Source organism: Macrotis lagotis, chromosome X (genome assembly GCF_037893015.1).
Source record: "Macrotis lagotis isolate mMagLag1 chromosome X, bilby.v1.9.chrom.fasta, whole genome shotgun sequence".
Classification (NCBI taxonomy): domain Eukaryota; kingdom Metazoa; phylum Chordata; class Mammalia; order Peramelemorphia; family Peramelidae; genus Macrotis; species Macrotis lagotis.
The window spans coordinates 616,183,103-616,208,260 of NC_133666.1; the positions used below are offsets into that span (position 1 = coordinate 616,183,103).

At 39.8% G+C, this 25,158-nt stretch overlaps 1 protein-coding gene across 4 annotated transcripts in view; it reads left to right on the forward strand.

Annotated features, from left to right (window-relative positions):
• The window catches only part of ADGRB1 (adhesion G protein-coupled receptor B1), a 268,497-nt gene that overhangs the window by 27,786 nt on the left and 215,553 nt on the right, over positions 1-25,158 (forward strand). For all 4 annotated transcript variants that reach the window (XM_074202856.1, XM_074202857.1, XM_074202858.1 and 1 more), the window contains exon 2: positions 22,804-23,857. In XM_074202856.1, the coding sequence (XP_074058957.1) occupies positions 23,089-23,857 (769 nt within the window). In that variant the 5' untranslated portion in view covers positions 22,804-23,088. The remainder of the gene's footprint in view (positions 1-22,803; positions 23,858-25,158) is intronic.

The window sequence follows — 25,158 nt, forward strand, 5'->3', positions numbered from 1 at the left end:
TTGTGGAATTAGACCAGATGATTTCTGAAGGGCTTTCTAAGCTCTGACATTTGATAATTTTATTATCCAAACCCAAGGTCAGGAAGTTGGCGGTAGAGGCAGCAAGGTGCCTCAACAAATAGCCAGGATTCAAGAAGAAATGAGTTCAAATCCAGCTTTGTATCAGCTTCAGTTTTATTATCTGTAGGTGGTTCTGTGGATAGGACACTAGTGGGCCCTGGAGTCAGGAGGACCCAAGTTTGAATGTGACCTCAAATACTTGACACTAACTGTGTGACCTTGGGCAAATTACTTAACCCTGACTGCCTCCCTTCCAGGGTCATCTCCAGACATCCTGATTCATATCTGGCCACTGGATCCAGATTGCTCTGGAGGAGAAAGTGAGCCTGGAGTCTTAGCACAGTCCCCACCTCACTCAAATCCAATTCACTTGTTTGTCATGGCATCACCTCCCTGATGTCATGGTCTTCTGTGAGAATGAAGGACAGACATTATTATCTTATCCATAAAATGGGAATAATAGTATTTCTGACCTCTCAGGGTTATTACAAAAATAAAATGGAATAATATTTGTAAAAGACCATTGCAAATCTTAAAGCACATTTACATAAATGCTAGCTTTTTTAGTTATTAATATGGCAGAAGCCGAAATTCAAAACTTCAATTGTCTTGACCTCTAAATCCAATGCTCTTTAGTTTTATATTTCCAAGTCTATACCTGACTTGTTGCAAAGATTCCTGCTCTGAGCTTCAGTTTTTCCCTTTGTAAAATGAGGAAATTGAACTGAGTTCCTTATCAGCTCTAACATTCTACAAACTGTGTGTTCAGCATCCTCATAGCTTGGATGCCTTATAAAATACAATTCTTTATATTATAAATATATTATAAAATTAATATAAAATATCATGACATCATCATATCAAATAATATTATTGTCTTATATAATAGTATATAGTGCATATCAGTATATAACAATATAAATTATATACTTAGATTATGTTAAATTATTTTATATAATGTTATTATTATTATTATTATTATGAACAAGATAAGGGGAAAGATGTATGTGGAGTAGTTAATGAGGAAGAATCAGCATTGTAATAACTAGATATTGTAGTGTCAGAGTGCTGAACCTGAAGTCAAAAAGTCCTGAGTTCAAATATGGCCTCAGATTCTTACTAGCTATGTGTCTGTGGACAGGTCCTTCAGCCTCTATTTGCCTTAGTTTCCTCAAATGTAAAATGGAATGATAATAGCACTTATCTCAGGTTTGTTGGGAGCAGCAAATGAGATCATAATTGTAAAGCATTTAAAAGCACAGGGATTGGAACATAGTAAGGGCTATGTGCATGTTGGCTCTTGTTATTTTATTTGGACGAGGACTGAGGGACTTGCCTCTGAGCCTCAGGTTCTTCATCTTTGCAATATTTAACTTCTTTGAGGAAAGTATGAATCTTAAAACTTTATAGGAAGGTAACTGTCATTTATCAATCACTCAATGAATTAATAAATTGTCTGGTTAGTCTTAGAATGCTTTCTGATGGAATCAGAGCAGTTCTTTTCTGAGAATAGTATGGCAGAATAGAGAGGGATACATCAAAGAAGAAAGAGAGGTGATACGGAAGACAATCTGTTTCAGTGAGCTGAATATTCATAGTGGAGTGATAGCGGACAAGTTAACCATGCTAGATTGCTTCCTTGGTATGGGAGCGATAGTGGAACTGACACTCTAAACATATTTTTGACAAAAAGGAATTGAGAGCTGTGCATTGGTTTAATAATGATTCTTGGATTCAAATCCTGAATCTTCCCTATTCCTTTGTTTTTGTTTTTTGAACCAATATTAAGAATAGAGAAGTCTCCTGTCTTCCTAAGGCATATTTCTGGGTCATGACAGAGACCTTCCCCCACCCAATAAGACTTTTCAGACCTTGTCAAAGTACCTCTACCAACTTCTGGTGACTCACATAAGAGGAAATGATACTGCTGGAAAGAAACTAAAAAAGAAAAAAAATTGCTGAACATTATGAGCTCCTGCCTAAGAAATGAATACTGTTGAGTTCTAGTGGTTTTTTTCATCACCATGAGTGATTGAAAATAGACCTTTCAGAAGAGTAAATCAGATTTGGGAAAATGAACAGCTGTTTCCAGAGATGGAATTTGAGAATAGGATTTGGATTTCTCCACCATGGTTTAAAAGAAATAATAGGCTCTTGGCCAGGGATGGAGTGCGCCTAATGAGGGTTGGTTTAAAAAAATCTATTTGCCTGAAATCTTGCGAATCTTCTCAGAAAGGTTTAGAATTAGTGCAGGAGTAAGAAAATTGCCCATAAAAGATCTCTGCCAAGCCTGATACCAAAGAGAGCAACAGCTGCAGTATAAGAGGAAGGAAATCAGTAGAGATACCCAGTAATTCACATGAGGAAAAAAAATCCAAGATACAAGCCAGTATCAAATCCTATTACCTCAGTGGTCTTACTCCAGATGCACAAGGTGTGGGTAATAACAGAATTAATTAGCAATCCAGATGTAAAGAAGCTAATCCAACCACATAGGGATCATTGACTCAAGATTAAATTGTGACTGATGAAGTAATTCTCCCCTTGAAGGGAACAGCAGTTAAAAAGTTAAGAGGATGATATTGGGTATTTTTTAACCATCTTGTTGATTTTATTTTTTCCAGTTACTTGCAAAGATGTTTTTCAACAGTTATCCTTTTGCAAGCTTTTGAACTCCACATTTTTCTGCCATCTATACCCCCATGCCAGTGACCAATCTGATATAGGTTGCACATATAGAACAGTATTTAATATATTTTCATATTAGCCATGTCGTGAAAGAGGAATTAGAACTAATGGGGGGAAATTCATGAGAAAAAAAGAAAAAACATGAAAAATTTTTTTAAAGTTATCATAGTACATTTTGCTCTGCACTCAGATGCCATAGTTTTTTCTCTGGATGTGGATGGCATCTTCCATAACAGGTCTCTCAGATTTATCCTTAATCACTGAATTGCTGAGAGGAGTAGCATCCATCATGGTTGATCATCTTACAATGTTGTTAACATGTGCAGTATTCTCTTGGTTCTGCTCATTTCATGCAGCATCATGTCATGCAAGTCTTTCTGGATTTATTTTCTAAGCATTTTTTTCTTTAATATGCAATCTCATCACACTGTTGGTGGAGTTGTGAATTGATCCAACCATTTTGGAGAGCCATTTGGATCTATGTCCAAAGGGAAATAAAACTGTGTATACCTTTTGATACAATACCATTACTAGATCTGTATCCCAAAGAGATCATAAAAAAGGGGAAAGGACCTACATGTACCAAAAATATTTAGTGTAGCTCTTTTGGAGTTTCTTTTTTTCACATGAGCATCTTTCTTTTTAATTTAATTTTCAAGTATCTTTCTTTAATATGCAATGTCATCTTACTACTGGTAGAGTTGTGAACTAATCCAACTATTCTGGAGAGCCAAAAAAGGAGAGATGCTCATGTGGAAAAAAAATCCATTAATTGAAGGGGAACAATGTTTGGGCTAAGGAAGAAATGGAAGCAAAAATTTCTTAGGAATATAGTATAGACCATCTGAATAGAAGGAAGAAGGAAGAAATACATGAGTTATTTGAGAATCAGATCATAATCCTAGCATAAAAGCAATGTTGTCTAGTGAAAAGAGTGCTCAAGGTAGGGGAGGTTTATATACTAATCCTTGCATTTCCAAATGATATATGATCTTGGACAATTCACTTATGTCCTCTGAGATGTATAGTGGATAAGCTCTAGACCTGGAGCTGGGTATTCCTGAATTCAAATTTTCCTTCAAACACTTCCTTGCTGGATGACCCTGGACAAAGTCATGTTGGCCTCAGTTTCCTTATCTGTAAAGGAGATAGCATCTACCTCCCAGAGTGATTCTAAGGATCAAATGAGATAATTTGTAATTATTTTGCAAACTTTAAAGCACTATATAAATGCTAGCCATGTTGTTGTTGTTGTTATTCCTGTTTAATAGGATAGTTAGGAAGATTAAAGAACTTCTATCAAGAGCTCTGCCGAAAAGTGCTTTATAAGAATGGTTAGTCCTTTAAAAAAAAGCCCTTTAAAGGTTTGTGGAATTCACGAGTGACATTGTTTCAACTGATGCTCACAACAATCTTGATAGGCGCTGTTGTCATTCCCATACTTGTCTAGGATCGTTACAGAGATAGCTAGGCAGTGCCATGGACAGCCAACGGGACCTGGATCCAAGAAGACCTGAGTTCAAATCCAGTCTCAGATACTAGAGGTGTGATCCTATATTGTTGTTTAACTTTTGGTTGCCTCAATTTCCTCATCTGTGAAATGGGGATATATCAGTTCAACAACAATGTTGTGAGGATCAGGTGAGCCCATAGTACAGTGTTTAGCAAGAAGGATTTTATCAAGGATAGATATGATTGATTATGATCATTCTAACACAGTTAACGTATGTCTGAAGGGGTGGCTAGGTGGCGCAGTGGATAGAGCACTGGCCTTGGAGTCAGGAGTACCTGAGTTCAAATCCTGCCTCAGACACATAATAATTACCTAGCCATGTGCTTATATCTTCCTGATCCCTTTCTACTGTTTCACCATTTCTCTGGGCATTGAACCAGGACTGAAGCTCTGAAAGGCCCTAACCATTAGGCCACCAGGAAGGCTATAAATGTTGGTTATTATGGTGGTGATAGGGGTTTCCATCATCTTGACATTTACTGAAGCACCTCTGTCAAAATGAGAGCACCTGATAGATATTTTGCTTACTTGGGTGATGACTTCATTCTTCAAACAGCAGAAGAAACTATCAAGGGAAATGTTATCACAGAATTGCCTCTTACCATCATAGAGTAATCCAATCTTTTTCTGTGTGACCTTATCCACATCATTTCCTATTACTAAGCCTTGGTTTCTTTATGGTTGAGCTGGATAATCTCTAAGATTTCTTCTAGCTTTAATATATGTCCTGGCATGTTATGATCCTGTGAACAGTGTGCTAAAGTAGAAATGATGAACCACATATCAAAGAACTCATTCCATTTTAGAATTTGAGACAAAACAAAGGAAAATTAGACATAGGCATGAAATGTTGGGAGAGTGGTTTGTAATGGGTTCAGAGGAAAGATTTGTATGATTCCTCAATCTAAGGAAGCTTTCTCAAAAAGCTAACAAATAATTCTGGTGTGCAAAGGAAAAAAGGAGATATAGAAAAATATAGGTATAGATGTGTAAGGAATTGATCATGTAACTGATTGTTAAGTCATATCTAGAAAATGGAGGAGCCCCTAGGTTGCACAATGGATAGGTGAATAGGGCTTGAAGTCAGAAAGACATGAATTCATGGAAGACCTCAGATACTTACCAGACATGTGACCCTGGGCAAATCACTTAACCTTGTTTGCCTCAGTTGCCTCATCTGTGAAATGAACTGGAGAAGGAAATGGCAACCCATTCCTATATCTTTGCCAAGAAAGTCCCAATTAGAGTCACAAAGAGTCAGATATGACTGAAACAATTGACAACAACATAGAGATGGAAACAAATTCCAAGAGCAAGGACAAATACAAAAAGCAATTTGTTCCCTTAAGAACCCAATGGGTTACATTATCTTTGCAAATCATCTGAGATTGGTCTTGGAGGCTAAGACCAATGAAAAATGGCTTTTTAAGCTATATTGGGGGGGGGAGACCAAAGAAGAGATAGAAATTATAGAACTAAATGTTTGAAGTAAATGGGCATTTAGAAGGATGATAGGGAAAAGGCCTAACTGCTCAATTAATCAATAAACATTTATTAAGTGCTTCTATGTGTCAGACACTGTGATTAGTGCTGAGTATACAAAAAGTGACCAAAGGCATTTCCTGCCCTCAAAGTCCATACAATTTAATGTCAACTCTTATTTTCCTTGTTTTCTCTGACAAAGAGACTGTTCTTTAGAATTAAAATGTTAATTTGAAGTTGAAATTCAAAACATAGAGTAAGGGAGGAACTACCTGTGTTTTATTTAGTCAATCAGCACAGTTTTGGTTACTGCTGTTTAAGCGGCTTTGGATTAGCAGTAGCCACAGAGTTAAAAATGGCAGTCCCTCAGGAGTCTTATATTTTATAAGTCTGTACAAAATTCAAGGTAATTGTAAACTAAATTGGAGAGGGGAAAAATGACATGTACTCATATAAATATGTACAAAATACAAGGTAAATGTAAATTAAATTGGGGAGGGATGCATTATCAGCTAGAGAGATCAGATAAGACTGTGTAGGTGGCAAACCTACTGAGTTTTAAAGGAAATTGGGGTTTTGAGAAGAGATGAAGAGGAGATGTATGCCAACTCTTGTGCAAAAGCATGGGAATGGGGATGGAATGGAGTATATGGCAGGAATACCAATGTGACAGAACTGATGAGTATGATGAGAATTAATGTGAAATAGACATGAAAACAAATTGGAGCCAGATTGTGAAGAGCTTAAAGGGTATGTGTAAATGCAAAAATTGATCCCAGAAGCAATTGGGAGTCCTTGGAACTTACTGAACAGGAAAGGGGATATGGTTCAGGATACTGAGACCAGAAGAACTAAATCCCAAAGTATTGAAATTGAATGTAATTGCTGAGCTGCTGACAATGCTCATTTAGATTGTGATGAATGAAAGATGTCTTAAAGGACTGAATAAAGCAAATATCTCAATTTTTTAAAAAGGAAGTAGAATCTATAAACTATAGACTGGTAGAGTCACCTTCACTTTCTGACAGATTTTTTTTAGGGAGAGTTTATGAGTGTGACTCTGGGCTCAAGTTGGAGTCCTTTGCTTGTGTGATTCCTTTGCTGCCTGGTTTAAGCCTACAGAAAGATGGCATGTCACCCTATGAATTATCCAGCAAGGGAATGCAATATATGAATTTCCCACTAGGGAGTGCTCTGCTTGATCCAGTTACCTAGACTTTAATCACTCTGACAACTGGAGATGGTCCTTTCACAAGAAGCTGCACTGTCCCTGCTGGTCACTAGAGGGTGCTCAGCCTGCAAATACCTAAACTATTTCCCCACCTCTTGCAGGTGCAGTGCTATCTTAGAATTTAAATTAGTTTAGATTCACTTCTTGTTGGCCTGGGCAGATCAAGGAGATAAATTGAGCAACATTGCTCAAATTATTAAAATTTGAAATCTACAATCTCTTGTTTGTGGATTTGTTTTTTCCCATTCAATTCCCTTTGCATTCATAGATTGGGAAATTAAGTCTATTTTGAACATGCAATGTGTTGTCCAAAGAATAAAATGAAAAAGATTCAAGAATGTGAACTTTGGTTCAAGGACATTTGTCTCTATTCAATTCCTAGTCCCTCTTGCATCTTTGAATATAGGACTACTAGGTGGATCACTGGTCCTGGGTTCAAATGTAGCTTCAGACCCTTACTAGCTGTGTGACCCTAGGCAAGTCATTTAGCCTTCTTTGCCTAAGTTCCCTCAACTGTAAAATGGGCTGCAGAAGGAAATGGAAAACCACTCCAGTATCTTTAGCAGGAAAACCCCAAAAGGGGTCATAAAGAGTAAGACATCACTGAAATAACAAACAAATCTGTGTATGGAAGAGAAGAGTCTTGACCACAGTTCAGTGAAAGATGTGTGCTTCGCTGTCTCAGGATTTAAAAGGGGAAAGCAGGGAATGCTTCCTCCTCTATCTTTGTCTCTAGATTTTATTGCCTATTATTCCAGTTTTCCCTAAAGCTACTGTTTTGACCTCCCACTCTGCCTCCCTTACTACCATCTCCAAAGAGAATCAGAGGGGGAAAGATCATGAAAAAGGCCATAATAAGGAAAGGGGGAAAGAATTTAGTTGTTTCTGCCGTGTCTGAATCTCCATGACCCCATTTAGAATTTTCTTGCCATTTTACAGAAGAGGAACTGAGACAAACATGGTTAAGTGACTTATATATAGGGTACCCAGCTAGGAAGTGTTTGGTCAAGTGTTTGGTCATTTGAACTCAAGTCTTCTTGACTCTAGGATTGGCATTCAACAACTATGCTACCTAGCTTGAGACACAGCATAAGTTATCTTCTCTTTTGACCTATTAACCTGGTTCCTAGTCCAATGTAGTCTAAGACAGACCATTTCTGCTATCTTCTCTGTCTTAGAGAAAGAAGAGAAGATCTCACTTCTGGTGGTATCTCATGATTCTACTCTCTCTCTCCCTTTGTAGAAGATTTCTTGAGCAGAGATTTTTTTTTAAAAAATGATACAGGATCACTAGGTGGCATGAATTTTTAGAAAAGAAAATGGTGTTCACTAAGAGTCCAAATTGCTCCAAAAGGACCATGTCTCATTGACAGATATAATAGCTTGGCAGATAATTAGAATACTGTAAAATAGCATAACATGATTTCAGTAGGGCTTTTGACAAAGACTCCAATGTTATTCTTATGGAAAACATGGGGAGATGTAGGTTAGATAATGTTAACTTTAGCTCAATTCAAAACTGGTTGAATCTTTCTACCCCAGAGAATGGCTATTAGTGGGTTGATGTCAATTTAGAGGGAAATCACTAGTTCATTGTCCCCAGGAATATCTAGTGTGCAGTTTGAAACTGAGGTTCAAATGAGATAATATTTATAAAGCAATGAGCATAATTCTTAGCATATAGTAGGCACTTAGTATCCTTCCTTCCCTTGCTCCTTCTTGCCTTCCTTCTTTCCTTCCTTCCTCTCTTTCCTTCTTTTTTCTCTCTTTATTCCTCTCTCCCTTCTTCCGTCCTTTATTCCTCTTTCCCTAACTTCCTTCCTTCCTTTGTTATTTCCTCCCTCCCTTCCTTTCCTTCCCTCATTCAATCATCTCTTTGTTTCTCCTTCCCTTCTTTCTTCCTCCCTCTTTCTCTTCCTTTCTTTCTTTGTTAGTTCCTTCCTTCCTCCTTCCCTTCCTTCCTTTCTTCCTTCTTCCCCCCCCCATTACCTTCCTTTCTTCTTTCTTGGAAGTGAAATGAGGTACTTTCATTTGACTAACAATTTCTTAGGCAAGACTTGAACCCCAAGTTCTCCTAACTCATTTCAAATCAATTTTTCTCCCCCTCTCCACACCTGGAACTAAAATGTTTGGACCAGAAAAAAAATTCTAAAGGCATCTTAAGACTTTCTTGTCAGAGGCATGATGTGCACAGTAAGGGAAATGGCAGTTCCTTTCTATTCTGGCTAGTCCAGTTCCTTCTAGAGTAGACTATGTTTTGAGTTTTGAGAACTGCATTTTATGTAAGGACTTAGATGTACTGAATGGGTCTAAGGTTAGTAAGGGCTTTAGTCCCAAGAGCATTAATTGAAGGAGTTGAGTAAATTTAGCTGGAGATGAGGAGATTGAGAGGTGAGGATTGGGGGAAGATAGCTCTTTAAATATTTGAATAGTTTTCATATAGAGAAGCAATTAGCTTTGTTCTTGGCCCCCAAAGAACAGAACCAGGGGAGATGGTTGGAAATTGTAGAAAGACGGAGTAAAACTCTATAAAGAAAAATCTAATTCGAGCTAACCCAAAGTGGAATGAGAAGCCTCTGGAGTTGAGATTGTTCTCTCCCCCACCCCAGAGGATTTAAAATATAAATTGATTAAGCACAGGTTGGGATTTTACACATCCTGCTATGTCTGAGATTGGACCAGAAGGTCCCCGAGGTCCCTGCCCAAGCAGAGGTACTCTGATTTTGTGACAACTCTTTTTCCTATTGCTCTAGACAGCCATGATTGACACCAGGTCAAGACCTCTTGCTTGGTAATCTGGAATGCTGCTTCTGCTACTTGGGCCATTTCTTTCCACTCTCCAAGGATCAGTTTCTTCTTCTGCAAAATGTGTTTTTTGTATGGTTGAGAGATTAGGGATTTTATAGTCCACAAAGAATTAAAAAATGAGTATTCCATGGAGGGCAATGAAGAGGCACTTATAGAGGGGAGCAGAGGGCTTCAGTATGCAACCAATAGGAAATTTAGAAAAATGGGAGGAAAGCTGTCATTAAGGAAATGTATGAAAGGAAGAGATGCACCCTTCCTGTGGCAAGGCTGGTAGAAAATAATTGGACAGCCAGAGTGGTATCTTTGAGATCTCAGAATGCAAGGGAGGTTGCCCACACATTGGATTGGACCTCTATGGTGAAATTATGAAAGAGCAGGCTGTTTAGTTTTTAAGTCCCCATCAATGGAGAGATCATTGAAATAGATGATGTCACATATCCATTGAAGTACGTTTATTATTTCAGGTGGCCTGTAGTATTCTTTAGAGGGTACTCATGAGAAATGAAAAAGTGGTAGGGGTAAGAGTGAAAAGAATGACATGGGGATTGATGAAATGAACCTTCACATTCTGCATGACCTTGGAAATCTCACCTGACTTCACCTGGCTTCAGGTCTCCATCAATAAAATGAGGAGATTGGATTAAATGGCATCTATAGTCCCTTTTAGCTCTTACTATATGATAAATACCAATAACTTTTATTGTTTTTATATATAGCCCTTAAGCTTTGCAATGCACTTTATATATGATTACACATATTGACACCTTTTAAGGTAAGTGTTATTATCCTTATTTTACAAAGAAACTGAAGCATGAAGAGGTTAAAGTACCAGACCAGGGTCACACAACTAGTGACTGGGGTACAATTTGAGACTCTGAATCCTGCTCTCTATCCATTGTGCCACTAGGCTGTCTATGACCTCTAAATAAGGAGATCTAGGTCTGAGTTTAGGTTGTACCATGAACTTGTTGTTTTGGAAAATTTTTTTCCCTTTCTGGGCTTTTCCCACTCCCTCAAATGAGAGCGTTAGTAATTACCTCTCTTGCCTACCTACTCCTAAAGGACTTGAAAGAGGATGAAGGGAACCAGTATATAGGCACTCAAATCTGTCTAAGGAGTTTTACCCTTAACGGCTCACATTTCTGTAAATACTTTATAGCTTACAATGCACTTATCTTGTATTTTTCACTTAAGAGAAATATTGCAACAATTATTCATATTTAACTAGTAGGGGAAACTGAAGCTAGAGAGAGGAAATGCTGACCCAAGGTCACACAGCAAATAAGTGGTAGATCCAGGGACCAAATTCAGGTTTTCTGATTTGTGAGGAGAAGGTCTGCAATGTACTCTATTAAATTAAAGATCATACTCAGGGGTCCTGGGTCAGGGTCTCCAATTTCCAGTTTATTTGAAGGACCCATCATGATAATTAGGGAACTGTAGTTTCTCTTTCAAATCTCCGTCTCCTCCTTAGGAATAGGGATGCCTTTCCAGGGGTCCTTGAGATTCTTCCCAGACTAAAAGAAATTCCTCAAATGATGATGACATTTTGAACACTGTGAGAGACATATTTGGAAAGGGTTTGTTGGCCAGTGGATCTTCTTGGAACAGTCACATTAATTAACAAACCATTGCTGTCCATCTACATGTAGTAGTAGTATGTTTAGTATATTTAGTTTTTAACCTGGAATTTGTGAACTTCCAAAAAGATGTGTGTGTATAATATGACATTATATATATATATATGTAATTTAACTTATATATATTTAATAATATATGATTGTATATAATCAGTGTCCTTTGGAAACCCATATATTTTATTAATGAATTTAAAAATATTACTCTGAGAAGAGGTCCATAGGTTTTACCAGCCTACCTAAAGGATGCCCAGAACCAACCTTCTTGCTATTTTTTTACCCACCACACTCCTTTTCTATGCTCTAAGCTTTTTTCACTGGCTGTCCTTACCTGGAATGCTCCCCCTCATCACCTCTACTTTCTGGCTTCTTCCTGTCTCAGCTCAAATCTGACCTTCTTTAGGAGGCCTTTCCAATCCTTCCAACCCCACCATTAGCTTCCAACTACATTATACAAATCTTGTATGAACCTAGTTTTTTTGCATACTATCTATCCATTAGAATAAACTCTCCTTGATGACAAGGTCCAAGGTTTTTTTTTTTAATTTTTAATTTATTTATTTAAGGCAATGGGGTTAAGTGACTTGCCCAAGGTCATACAGCTAGGCAATTATTAAGTGTCTGAGGTCATATTTGAACTCAGGTCCTCCTGACTCCAGGGCAATGCTCTATCTACTGTGCCACCTCACTGGCCCAAGGTCCAAGTTATTAATGTTTTTGTACCCCAATCACGTGGCATAGTGCCTGCACACAGTTGGTCCTTAATGGTTGCTGAGGGACACAAAAAGGGTAAGAATCCCTAATAGGTCTTTCTGAGTTGGATCTGCTCCTGGAAACCATCTAAGATGAGGTTAAGATTATAAGGAATTATTTTCCTAGATAAATTCTAGGTCATCTCATTAAAGGATTGATTTGTGTCCTTTTCAAATTCAAAAACTCTTTTTAATTTCTGTCACATAGAAGCTATGATGCTAGGGTATGGTGGGGGGAATACAAAGATGAATGATGTAAGGTGAACCTCTATCCTCAGATAACTTACAAATAAGTATAAGATAATGAGAGACATGAAATAAGAGAATGAAGAAGATTTAAGGAGGAAAGAGCACTTAATAATAAAACTAATATTTATATAGAGCTTGAAAGTTTTCAAAGTGCTTTACAAATGTTATCTTCTCTGATCCTTCTCTGATCTGGAAGGTGAGTACAGTTATTACCCTCATTTTACAGATGAAGAAATTAAGGCAGGTGTTCAATGACTTATCCAGGGTCACACAGACAGCATGCCAAATTTATTGCCAGATTTGAGCTTAGGTTTTCTTGATTCCAGATCTATTTACTATTTACTATTCTGTCTAGTTTCCCTTTTGTTAAGGGAAGCAGTGGTCTCTCAGAACCCAGGTAGATTTTTCAAGAACAGACCATGCCAGGCTAAACTGAGCATTTCCATTTTTGATGTGATAACTAGATTGGCAGATCAAAACAGTGACAAGTATCCCTAGATTTCAAGGTATTTGACTTGACTTTGACTTGACTTCTCACCTTATCCTGTCATATTGGAAAGAGAGATGGGCTAGACAGTAATACTGGAAATGAATTCAGAACTGGTTTGAGTTGAAGAATGATACAACTAGGTTTAGAGTCAGAGATTGGAGATTCAGTTATAGTATTTCCACTTCCGGCCTGTAAACTGAAGCCAATTAATTCAGTCCTCTGGTCCCTGTTTCCTCATTTTCAAAATGCAAGGATTAGATTATTTAGCTTTTTCAATATAAAATATTATGATTTTAAGACTGTCCACTCATCATTCAAGGGTCAACCTTATCCTGGAGATAGGACACAACTTGAATGTGCCAGACTGCTGTCCTTAGTCTTGTGCCATTCAGCACTGGAATACCTAGGTTGAATGGGGAAATGGCATGGAAATCAGGTATGTTAGTGAATAACGGGGGGGGGGGGGAAGATGCTTGATGTACCAAAGGGAACAGAACTGGGGTATTAATATGCTGCACAACTATACAGTTCCTTGAAATCCGTAGATCCTAGGTTCAAAAGCCTGTACCATTTATCCATAGTTAGTAAATCACTTGACCTCTCTAAACTGCTGTTTCCTCCATTTTAAATTGGGATAATAATAGCACTTTCGTCATAGGATTGCTTTAAAGATCAAATGAGATAATGATGTTGTAAGCTTTGCAAACCTTAAAGTTATTTTTGTTAACATTATTACTATTTGTAGTGAGTCTTCTAATCAAATTTTTTTTTTCTTGATACCATCCTTTGTTGTTTTCTGAAATAATTCTGACAATCTATTTCTATGGAAAATCTGGCTGGATGTCTTTTAAAATTCAGAAAGTTTAATTAGTTCCTTCTACCCCATCCTCTACTCCTTGTGAAGTGTAAACGATCAAATAGTAGGTTTACAGAGAGGGACCTGCTCAGCCAGGAGTGTATTGGAGCCAGCTCTGAAAAAAGAGCCGATTGTTAAATTTTCAGTGTGAACCTTTATTCTTCAGAAACTGGCAAATGCTACAAAATAGGGCTTGATTTATTGTTTTGTTGCTAGTCTAGACTTTAGAATGTGGTGGATAAAATGTTAATAAAGAAGATTAAACTTAAATGTTTACCTTCAACTATTCTTCCACCCTAAACTGAGAGTCAGTGCTTTAAATATTTACTAGCACATCCTTAACTCAGTCCCTTTAAGTTTTATATCAGCCAGGGGGCTATTGCTAGCAATGCTGTTTTTATGGGGAGGTAGGAAATAGTAAACAATGAAGAAACTGGAGGACTTTCTGGTCTTTCCTGAATCAGTTTTTCAGGGCAAGAGTTTAAATATCCATTGTTAAAACAAACAAGCAAACAAACAAAAACCCCACTTTTCAAAGCCCTGTCATGCTGTTAGAAAAGAACGTTCTAGACGTATGGGTTAAGATATCTGGGTTCTAACCTCATCTTTTTTTTTTTTACCATTGACTCTTATATGACATTGAACAAGTTCCTTGAATTCTCTATTTCCTCTTCTTTAAAGGAAGATTGCCTTGGCAATCTAAAGATTAGATGAGATAATGGATATGACAGTGCTGTGAAACCTGCCAATCACTCAACAGATGTTTTAGGGATGAGGATTACTAGCCTATTCTTCTCATTCACACTGGGAAAACCTTCCAAACTCAGCAGGGATGAAGAGAATTAGACTAAACAGACAATTCTTTTCAAATGAACTGTGGCTGGGGTTGGCAGGTATCTATAATGGTATCCTTTGGTCTCCTTCTTATACTCATGGAATGTCAGAGTTGAGAAGGGCCTAAGAACATAGAACATAAAATATCTGAGTTATAAGACATGTTAGAATATCGAATGTTAGAAAATAGAATAGAGAACATCAAAGCAAGAAGGAACATTAGAACCTAGCCCTCAACATATCAGAGCTGGAAGGAATCTTAGAACATAGAATGTCAGAATTAGAAGGGACATTAAATTGTGGAATCTCAAAGTTGGAGAGGGCTACAGAATGTATTTCATCCAACCTTTTCATTCTACAGGGGAAGAAACAGAAAAGGGAAGTGACTAATGTATTGTCACCTAGCATGTCAAAAGCTGAGGCAAGACCAAGAGCTTGACTAGAAACAACCTATCTTCCTATGGAGGCTGGATATTTAGGAAGGGACAGAAATTCAGCACAGGGAAGATGAAACTGAGAGAGAGAAGATCTGGGTTTTAATCCCAAACCCCATCACTGATTGGCTGTTCAATAATCTGTTCACGGAAGCTCACAATTCCACCCAGTATAGCTATCTTTGCCCTCTCAGGGGAGGCCCCTTTTCCTAGTACCGCTGGCAGGATGGTAGATCGGAGAATGATTAGACTTCCCAGTTGAAATTCTTCAATACCTTCAAAGAAACTGCAATCCCAGAGGTCTCTGAAGGAGAGACATAAATAAAGTTTCTCTGGAGATACCAGTACTGTGAATTATCCTATACTTGACCAGTATTCCTGAGGACCTTCAAATGCATCATCTTCTCGGATCCTCACAACAACCTTGTGGTACAGCAGCAACTATCTTCATTTTTGTGATGGGGACATTGAGGCATGACATGACTTTGCCTTAGTCGGTGGTAGAGTTTTCAGTCAGTCAGTGGTAGAGTTTAGAACTAAAACCCAGACCTTCTCCTTCTGAGCCTGATCTTCTCTGTACTGTACCTCCTTCCCCTTCTAAATATCCAGCCCCCACATAAAGATGTGTTGTTTCTCTGGAAAGCCAGGGGAGTTGCTAAGAAACAGCATTGGAGAAGCTCCAGGACAGAGCTTGTAATAGAGGTTGGGGGGAAGCTGGGAAAAAAGGAGGAGAGGACCCCAAAGGAGATGTTTGGTATGAGACATGGGAGCATTGGAACATGAGGAAACTCATGAGCTGACCCAAGTAAATAGGTTGAAGTGAAGGATTTTTAGGTATCATAGGATCAGAAATCTAGCATTGGAAAAGATTTCAGAAACCTTCTAGTTCATCTTCTCATTTGCATATGAAAAAGCTGATTGCTTAGGATGGCTAATTTGTTCAGCGTTAGAGGCAGAATTGGAACCCAGGCCCTCTGAACTCCAGAATCAATGTTCTTACCTTTTTATGTACCCTATAAATTTAGCACAAATCCTGATTCATAAAACTAATTGTTAATTAATTAAATAATTGTAATTAACAATAATTAATTCATTAACTGACTCACTGACCTTTCTATTCTACTGTGTCTTTATAACCATCTGCCTATGGACCCTAAATAAGGGTTAGAGTCAGGGTTAAAGTTTGTAATGGGATTCTTATAAGGCTAAGGTTAGAATTGATCTTGTTTGTCAGCTTGAGGATTGGTTCTATGTTGAGTACTCCCTTTGGTATTACATTAGGGTTATGAATGATGCACATTGGTCCACATGCCTCTGTCATTTTCTTTCTTATTTTGCTCTGTGATGTCATTTTTCACTCCCAGTCTTTGTTTATAATTTATTTCAGCAAACTTTTATTAATCATCAAATATATTCAAGGGACTATAATAGGTTCTTGGTCCCTGAAATATCATGACAATCTTGAGGCTCCTTCCCTCTCAATCACTTTTCTTTTCCCCAGAAGGAAATATTGACAACTTTAGTCAGACATAGAGTAATAGTGTGATAGTTAATGAACACATGTCAACCTGGAGGGGAGGTCTCTAGTGAAATGCTTGAGGGATCTGACCTGAGTCCTATTCTGTTCGACATTTTATGAGCAACATATTGAGAATGCTTGTCAAATTTATCACTGTCACAAAAGTGGGTGGAATAACTAACACTTTGGATGAGAGACGGGATCTAAAAAAGACTAAAACAGGTTGGAACAATGGTTTAAATCTAGTAGGAAGAAATATTTTCAAATACTCAGATAAATCTCTGATCTCATAAATGTGGATGTTCCTTCCAGTGATGAAGAATGTCTGCCCATATTGTGTGACTTTTGTCCATGTCCCATGGAACAAGGATGAAATATAAAAGTCATCATGAATCTGATGTGAGGTTAAAAGAAATCAGCTATATGAGCAAGGGTTGGAAAGAGATTACTTGGATAGATGCTTTTCTGAAAAAAGATCTGGAGATATTAATTGACTGCAAACTCAGTCTGAGTCCATAGTGTGACAGAACTGCTCCCAGTTTGGGGTTTGATCAGTGGCTGCATAAACAGGAAGTACTGAGTCCAGAATGAGGAAAATCCTAGTGCCATTTGCCTCCTACTTTGATCAGACCAAATCTAGAATAACACTTTTCAATTCTGGCACTAAATTTTAGGACGGACTGAAGCATATCCAAAGGGAGAGTGACTTGGAGTGTGAGTTGCTGAGTCTTGACTTCTTTAGTTCAGGTCATTGACTTTGTCTGCTCTGAGACCTTATGGTGGTCTACTTAGCCCATGATTTTGCTTTGGGGGAGATGAAAAGAGGAGTCTGGGGTCCTGCTCTCCAGAAGTTCAGAGGAAGAATAGAGCTGGTGGAGATTTTGCTCAGGAGTCAAGCTTCACCATATAATCTTGAGAAGAAGGATTAAGTACCAAATCATGTATTATCGCCTTGGTGGAGAAAGTAATAATAACTCATGCATATAGTTAGTTTTACAATTCAACAACTATTTTTTAAAATTATTGAGATCTTTTGGGAGCACTGTGTTTTCTAATATATCTCTCTTTTCTCCCCCTCTGAGAGAATCATCTTTTATAAAACAAAGAATAAGAAGTGAGAAAGAAAAGCAATTGAGTAAAACTAACAACATATTCCCCAAGTTTATCATTATATGCAGTGCAGCATACCCCAAATCCCCCACCTCTGCAACAAAGGAATAAGTTGCTCTTATTCAGGACTAATTCCAGTCATTCCAGTCATTACTTTCATAGCAGTTAACTATGGTTATTTGTTGCTTTTGCCTTTACATTTGTGTAATCAATTTTGAATATTGTTTTCATAGTTCTGTTCTCCTTGTATCAGTTCATGTAAGTCTTACCATGCTTCTCTGAACTCATCACATTCATATTCTTGATGATGTTTTTACTTCTTTCTTGAAGAGAACCATTACATCAGGGAAGTGATACCATGATAGTCACATGAATTGAATTTGAGGGGTAGGGATAATGTTAAGTCACCAGCCTCATTTTCTCCTCCAGAGTCATCCAGTGACCAGATATGAATTAGGATAACTAGAGATGTCCCTGGACATGAGGCAGTCAAGGTTAAGTGCCTTACCCAAAGCCACACAATTAGTAAGTGTCAAATGTCTGAGGCTATGTTTGAACTCAGGTCCTCCTAGCTTCAGGGTTGATGTTCTATCTAAAAGCTGCCCCATTGTTTCTTATCTTCAATTTGACTAATCACAATTTATGTTTGTCATTCCCCAATAGAAGGGCATCCACTTTGTTTTCAGTTCTTTGCAACTAGAGAAATAGGTGCTATAGGTATTTTCAAATTAAACAGCTATTATTTACAGAGCACTTTGCTAAGTGCTAGGGACATAAAGATCAATATTCTTGAATTTTTACTGAAAGAATGCTTTTCCTACTCTCAAGAACTGAAATAGCTCATTGGTGGGGATATTCTTTTGAACAATGCAGATTGCATCCCACACAGTTATTTGAAAAGAAAGAAAAAAACATTGACATATGGAGGAGGAGGAGGGTCAAGGAAGACTTCCTGGAGGAAGTGATACTTAGGCTGAGCTTTGAAAGGAAAAAAAAGAATTCCAAGGGAAGGAATTATGTTCTATGTATATAGCTCTTAGAGGAGTCTACATATACCTAAGCCTAGTTTCTTTCTGGTTCTAGTCTTGTCTTGCAGTAGTCATCTTTGACTGGCTAGCCTATAAAATCAAAAATACAAAATGGATCTCAGGATCTCCTCCACCCATCCATTTCCTCTTCCAGACAACAAACTTCCAGATTTCCCTTTTTCTCTTGAGGATGCCATTATTTCAGTCATCTGGGTTCATACACTCAGACTCTTCCATTTCCCTTAATACCACATAAGCAAGCCTTCCTGATCCAGTCTACTGTTACATCTAATTCTTACTTCCTTGCCCTTTTGTCTTTTCACATAGTCATCATTCTAATTCAGGCCCTTCCCTTCCCTTTTCTGGATTACTGTTAGTCCAGAATGTTATTAGCAACCTCGTTGTATGATCTTGATCAAGTAACTTAACCTCTGTCTGCCTCAGCTTCCTCAATTGTAAAATGGGGATGATAACCTCACCTACCTTCCAGGGTTGTTGTGAGAATCAAATGAAATCTTTCCTTCCTTCCTTCCTTCCTTCCTTCCTTCCTTCCTTCCTTCCTTCCTTCCTTCCTTCCTTCCTTCCTTCCTTCCTTCTTTCCTTCCTTCTTTCCTCAGTGTCTCCCCATCTCTATTCCATCTTACTTAAAACTGATAAAATAAATTCCTAAAGTATAAGTCTGGCCTAGTCACTCCTCTGCTCAGTAAACTTCAGCAACTCCCTATTACCTCTAAAATCAAATACAAATCATCAGCTTAGTATTGAAAACCCTTGCCTGTCTGACTCCAGCCAAACTTTCCAGTCATTTCCCATCACTATTTTTGTATTCCTATTTGTTTTTCTCAAACTAAACCCTTTATCCCCCATGTATGTGCTCTGACACTTGACTTTTACTAGCTGTGTGACCTCGAGCAAGGCACTTAACCCTAACTGCCTTGCATATGGGGCCATTTCCAGCCATCCTAATTCCTATCTGGCTACTGGTCCCAGTTGACTCAGGAGGAGACTGGTGACTTAGCATGGCACTCCCTCACTTAAATCAAGTTCATGTGCTTGCCATGGCATCACCTTCCTGATGCTGTAGTCTTCTTTGAAAATGAAGGCCAAAGGGGCGGCTAGGTGGCGCAGTGGATAAAGCACTGGCCCTGGAGTCAGGAGTACCTGGGTTCAAATCCAGTCTCAGACACTTAATAATTACCTAGCCATGTGGCCTTGGGCAAGTCACTTAACCCCATTGCCTTGAAAAAAAAATCTAAAAAAAATGAAGGACAAAGATTATGTGCTCTGAAAGCCAAGAATGGTCTCTGGAGGTCTCTGAGATCCCACCTGTAATTCTGACTGTGGCCTCTAGTAATTATATGTAGTCTTCAGAGAATCACAAGCATCTCCAAGGAGCACTGCTGTAGGCTAGGGAGCTGAGGGTGGTGGTGGTGGTGGTGGTGGTGGTGGTGGTGGTGGTGGAGAGACCAACAAACAGCAACAATAGAAGGAAATCATTATTTCATGCAGATTAAGAAAGTTCAGGCCTCAGGGTCCTGATACCCTTAATGTCTCTTTCTCTAAAATAATAAGCCATTTAGGATTATATACATATTTGAGAAAGAGACTCGAGATGCTTATGTTATTTTAGGGGATAATCCATCAAAGATCATATATTGCAACTTTCTCCTTTAGGAAAAAAGGCAACCGAGACTTAGTTAAGGGGGAGTGACTTGTCCAAAGTCACTTAACTGGAATTATAAATTTCTTGAAACAGCCTTAAGAGTCATCTAATTCAACCCATTCATTTCAGAGAAGACTGAGAGGGGAAGGAATTTATTTTGGGTCATAAAACAAGTCATTGACAGAGCTAGGACTTGAACCCAGATCTGGTCTTGGAGTGGAGTCTTTGCATGATAAGCTGATGCTGAATTTCATCCCCTACCCTGCAGAGTAGTGTCCAGAGTAATAACTTAGGGTCTGATATATGGGTCTGGAGTTTGAGGACTTGGCTTCAATTCTCAGTTCTGATGTATACTGCCATGTGACCTTGGATGAGTCCCTCAGGGCCTCAATTTCCTCATCTGTAAAACATGGGGGTTGGACTAGATGGGTCTCTAAATTTTAGATTCCTATGAAGAGTGTGAATTGAAAGACAGAGGGAGAAGCAAAGAGAGTGGGAGAGGTGAGAAGAGAGATGATGGGGTGGGGGTGGGGGCAGGAAGAGAGAGAAGAGGGGGCTGGGACAATGGGAAAAGGCAGAGGAAAAGACTGAGCCAGATTCAATGGTGCTGGGAACAAGGCCAGAGGGTTAAAGACACTAGTCGACTGGAGGAGGCAGACAGGTGGTTGTAGCCAGAAGGCTTTGGGTCACATCTCAAAGTTTCTAAGGATAATTAACCCTTAAATTCATTATAGATGGAAGTGATGGTCAAATTAGCAGCTCACTAAAACTCTGTGGACAAGGACAGACTACTCTCTGCTCCCTAAACTCTTGCCCCACCCTAAACCAATTTTCCTGGGGAGCAATTAAGAAGCAGTTAGTCTATCTTTAGACAGAAGGTTGGGTGAACAAGATGACCTCTAGAGGTTCTCATCCCTCCACCCCCCCCATCAACTTTTCTGCCTGACATTCAAAGTCCTCTGAGAGACAGATGGGGAGCGGATGGCTGGCTTGAGGGGGAAGGACCAAGATACTCAGAGTCAGGGGGAGAGAAGTGAGAGCAACTTGGAGCTGGTGCAGCCAGGAGGAGAGAGGAAAGACTGGAAAGAGAGAGAGAGAGAGAGAGAGAGCTGCAGAGGAGACAAGAAAGAGGTGGAGTAGGGAGGAGAGAAGAGAGACCCTGGGAGGAAGAAGGGAGAGAGAAAGAGACAGACAACAGATAGACAACAAGAAACAGAGAGAGAGAGAGAGAGAGAGAGAGAGAGAGAGAGAGAGAGAGAGAGAGAGAGCTGCAGAGAGGAAAGAGATGGAGGAGGGAGGAGAAAAGAAAGAGAAGCAATAGCATCAGTATCTTGAGAGAAAGAAAGGAGGGAGGGAGAGAGAGAGAGACAGAGAGGGAGAGAGAGACAGAGAGAGACAGAGAGAGAGAGAAAGAGAAAAGAGGCAGAGACAGAGAGATAAAGAGAGAGACTGAGAGACAGAGAGACAAAAAAAGAAAGAGATACACAGACAAAAGGGGAAGGAATTGAAGAGAATGAGGAGACAAATATAAAGACAGGAAGAAGGGGAAAAAAGAAAATACATAGACACATAGAATTAGAAGAAAGGAAAGAGGAAGGAAGAAAAGAGGAGATAGGAAGGCAGGAGAGGGGAAAAAGAAGACAGGAAGGCAGGGGAGCAAAACAGAGTAGAGAGAAGAATGAAGAGAGAAAGAGGAAGGAAATAGGAGGGGGAGGAGAGAAAGAGAAAGCAGGAAAACAGAATAGATTGACCTGGAGAGGAGACAGGATAGGCAGAAGAGACAGCAGAGGCCAGAAGGAGAAGACATACGAGGCAAGTTGGCCTGCAGAGGCACAGAAGGGAAAGGTCCCTGCAGAATTCCCTGGGTGGGAGGAGGGATGTGGGCGGGTTGGCAGTGCTGGCAGCTAACTTGCTAGAACCAGCTCTGGGGCTCATTGAACCCTGGGCCTGGGAAGACAGGCAGTAGAAGGAGCAAGTTTAGCTTCCCCTTTCCCATTTTTCTATTTGCAGCAGGTACCTGTAGCCCCCCACCTCCAACCCCTCCCCTTCCCAGAAAAGAACCTGCTACTCCCAGAGCTGTTGGCTGGCTTCCATCTGAGGAGCCAGATGTGGGCATAAGGCCTAGTCCCTGGCTGCTTTGTGATTTCTAGCTGATCTTTAGGTTGGTTTTCTGAAACATCTCAGCATATATGACCTCGGGCAAGTCTCCCATCTTTGAACCTCAGGTTCTTTGTAAAATGAGGGGGTTAGATTAAATGGTATCCTCTGATCTCAGATCTGAGAGTTTAGTAGGGAAGGGGTACATAGATGCTCTTTGTGATTGGAGGTCCCCATCATGTGTTTCCTCATTGTCCCATTTGTGAGGGTTCACTGAGATGGAAGCAGGACCAAGGGCTCACTCTCTTCCAAGTGCTTAATGTTCCTTTCTTCTCTATTTTTCCTGTCTCAGCTACAGTTGATGACCACAGGAGGGAGCATCTGTCTGGAAAACACAGCTTGAAGTATTTTCAAAATCGTCATTCCCCTGCTCACTGGCTTCTTCTCTCCTACCTACCTGCTACAGCCCTCCAATTAGCCCTGCACCCCTTCACTGGTTCCCACCTTCACATCTAACCCCGGATCTCCTCTTGCACTTTGCTGGCCTCCTCCCCACACACGGAGCCCTTGTTATGTCCAGACCTTCCCCAACTTTGGCTGCCGATTGCGCTCAGTCCCAGGGGCCCCGAGATCTAGGATGAGGAGCCCAGCTGCTGCCCTGGACCTGGTCTGGATCCTCACTCCTCTCCTCCTCTTTCTGGTCCAACCAACCTGGTCAGTGGGTGGCACCGACTCTGGGCAGGGGTCTGACCCCTGTGCCACTCTAGTCCTTGGTAAATTCTTTGGCTATTTCTCATCAGCCTCTGTCTTCCCAGCCAACGTTTCCCGCTGCTCCTGGACCCTGCGGAATCCTGACCCAAGGCGTTATACCCTCTACATGAAGGTGTCTAAGCCTGCTGGGCCTTGTGGGCCCTGGCCTGTTCGCACCTACCAATTTGACTCTTTCCTGGAGTCCACACGCACCTACTTGGGAGTGGAGAGCTTTGATGAGGTCTTACGTCTCTGTGATCCCTCGGCCCGTTATGCCTTTCTCCAGTCCAACAAACAGTTTCTACAGATGAGACGACAGCAGCAGCTGGGGTCTGATGATCAGACCCTGATCTCTCCATACCCAGGCCCTGATGCAGAATTCTCCGTGGAATATTTGGTGGTGGGCAATCGCAGCCCCAGCAGGGCTGCCTGTCAAATGCTCTGCCGCTGGTTGGAGGCCTGTCTGGCTGGCAGCCGGAGCTCTCATCCCTGTGGCATCATGCAGACCCCGTGTGCCTGCTCTGGTGGAGATGCCCCAGACCTAGCAGCTGGTGAGAACCCTTCCAGGGGAGATGATTGCCTAAGGGATGGCACTGAGAGCCCAGAGAACTGCCTCACCAGCTTGACCAAGGACCGAGGAGGGGATGGCAGGATTGGTGAGTGATCAGGGCTTCTCTGACAGCTGACTTCCATTCATTCTCACACAAACTCAAGGGTGTATTAGAGAAGGAACACTGCATCTGAGCCTGAATCAAGTTAGTGGCAAGGATGTGTCAGGGAACATGGTACAGGGGAGAGTCTTTTTTTTTTCCCCTAGGGCTAGGGAACCTAGAATTCTTTTTGAAGGGGACTTTATCTGTTCTTGAAAATGATTCATCAACCAATCAACAACAAATAATATAATTCTATTAAATCCTTCAGTGAAGGGGGAATTCCAAATTTTATTAAGTCATGGGGAGTCTCAGCATCATACAGTCAAACCAATAGTACTTTAGGAAGGTTCTAAATTTTAAGAGCACAGTGATATTCTAAATTTTGAGAGGATAAATAATAGTTCTAAATTCTACTAGGCCAATGCGACTCTAAATTCCGATGGGCCTTTACAGTTCTAAATTCTGAATAGATAGTTAGGTTCTAAATTTTAATAGGCTAATGAGGTTCTAAATCCAAATCAATCTGAAGAGTTCTGAATTCTAATAGGCCAGAGATTCTAACTTCTAATAATTTAGTGAGATTCTAAATTTTGAAGATTGTGAAGTTCTAAATCCAAAGAGGTTCATGGAGCTCTAAATTTTAATTAATCTGTGACACCCTAAATTCTAAGAGGACAGGGGGAATTTAAATTCCTTTAGATAAGGAGAATTGACCTCTAAAGAACATAGGCATTTTTATTTGAAATTCCCACTCAAGGGAATTTCAAATTCTATGGAAATAGGACATTTGAACTTTTAAGAGGAGAGGGGAAAACCACTAGAATGTAAGAGATCAGAGGTCTTCTGGATTCTGATAGATCAGAGGAATTCTAAAGATAGGGGTTATAAACCACCCCCATTCTGTTCTTGGGAAATACTACTTTAGGACTAAGATGAGAATTCTCACTCTGATGTGAATTCATTCTCTTCTCTCTCTTCCTAAGTTGGTCTGTTTCTAACAAGTCAATAGAATGCCAAAGCTCCCTTAGTTGGACTTTTATGTCCTTTACTCCTTTGCCCACTGTCCTTCTTTCCCTGTCTGCATCCGTAATGTCTCACAGCCTCAGAACTCTACTAGGCACTTACTCCTGATAAACTGAATCCCTTGTTCCATCCTTTCTCCATACAATCATTCTTCACATACCTCCATTAACTGTAGTCTTCTTCTGTCTCTTCCTTTACTAAGGATAACACTTTTCTAAACACTAGTGATAATCCATGGGACCAGAAAGGAGGTGAAACCGAGAGGAGGTGGGCAGAAAGCA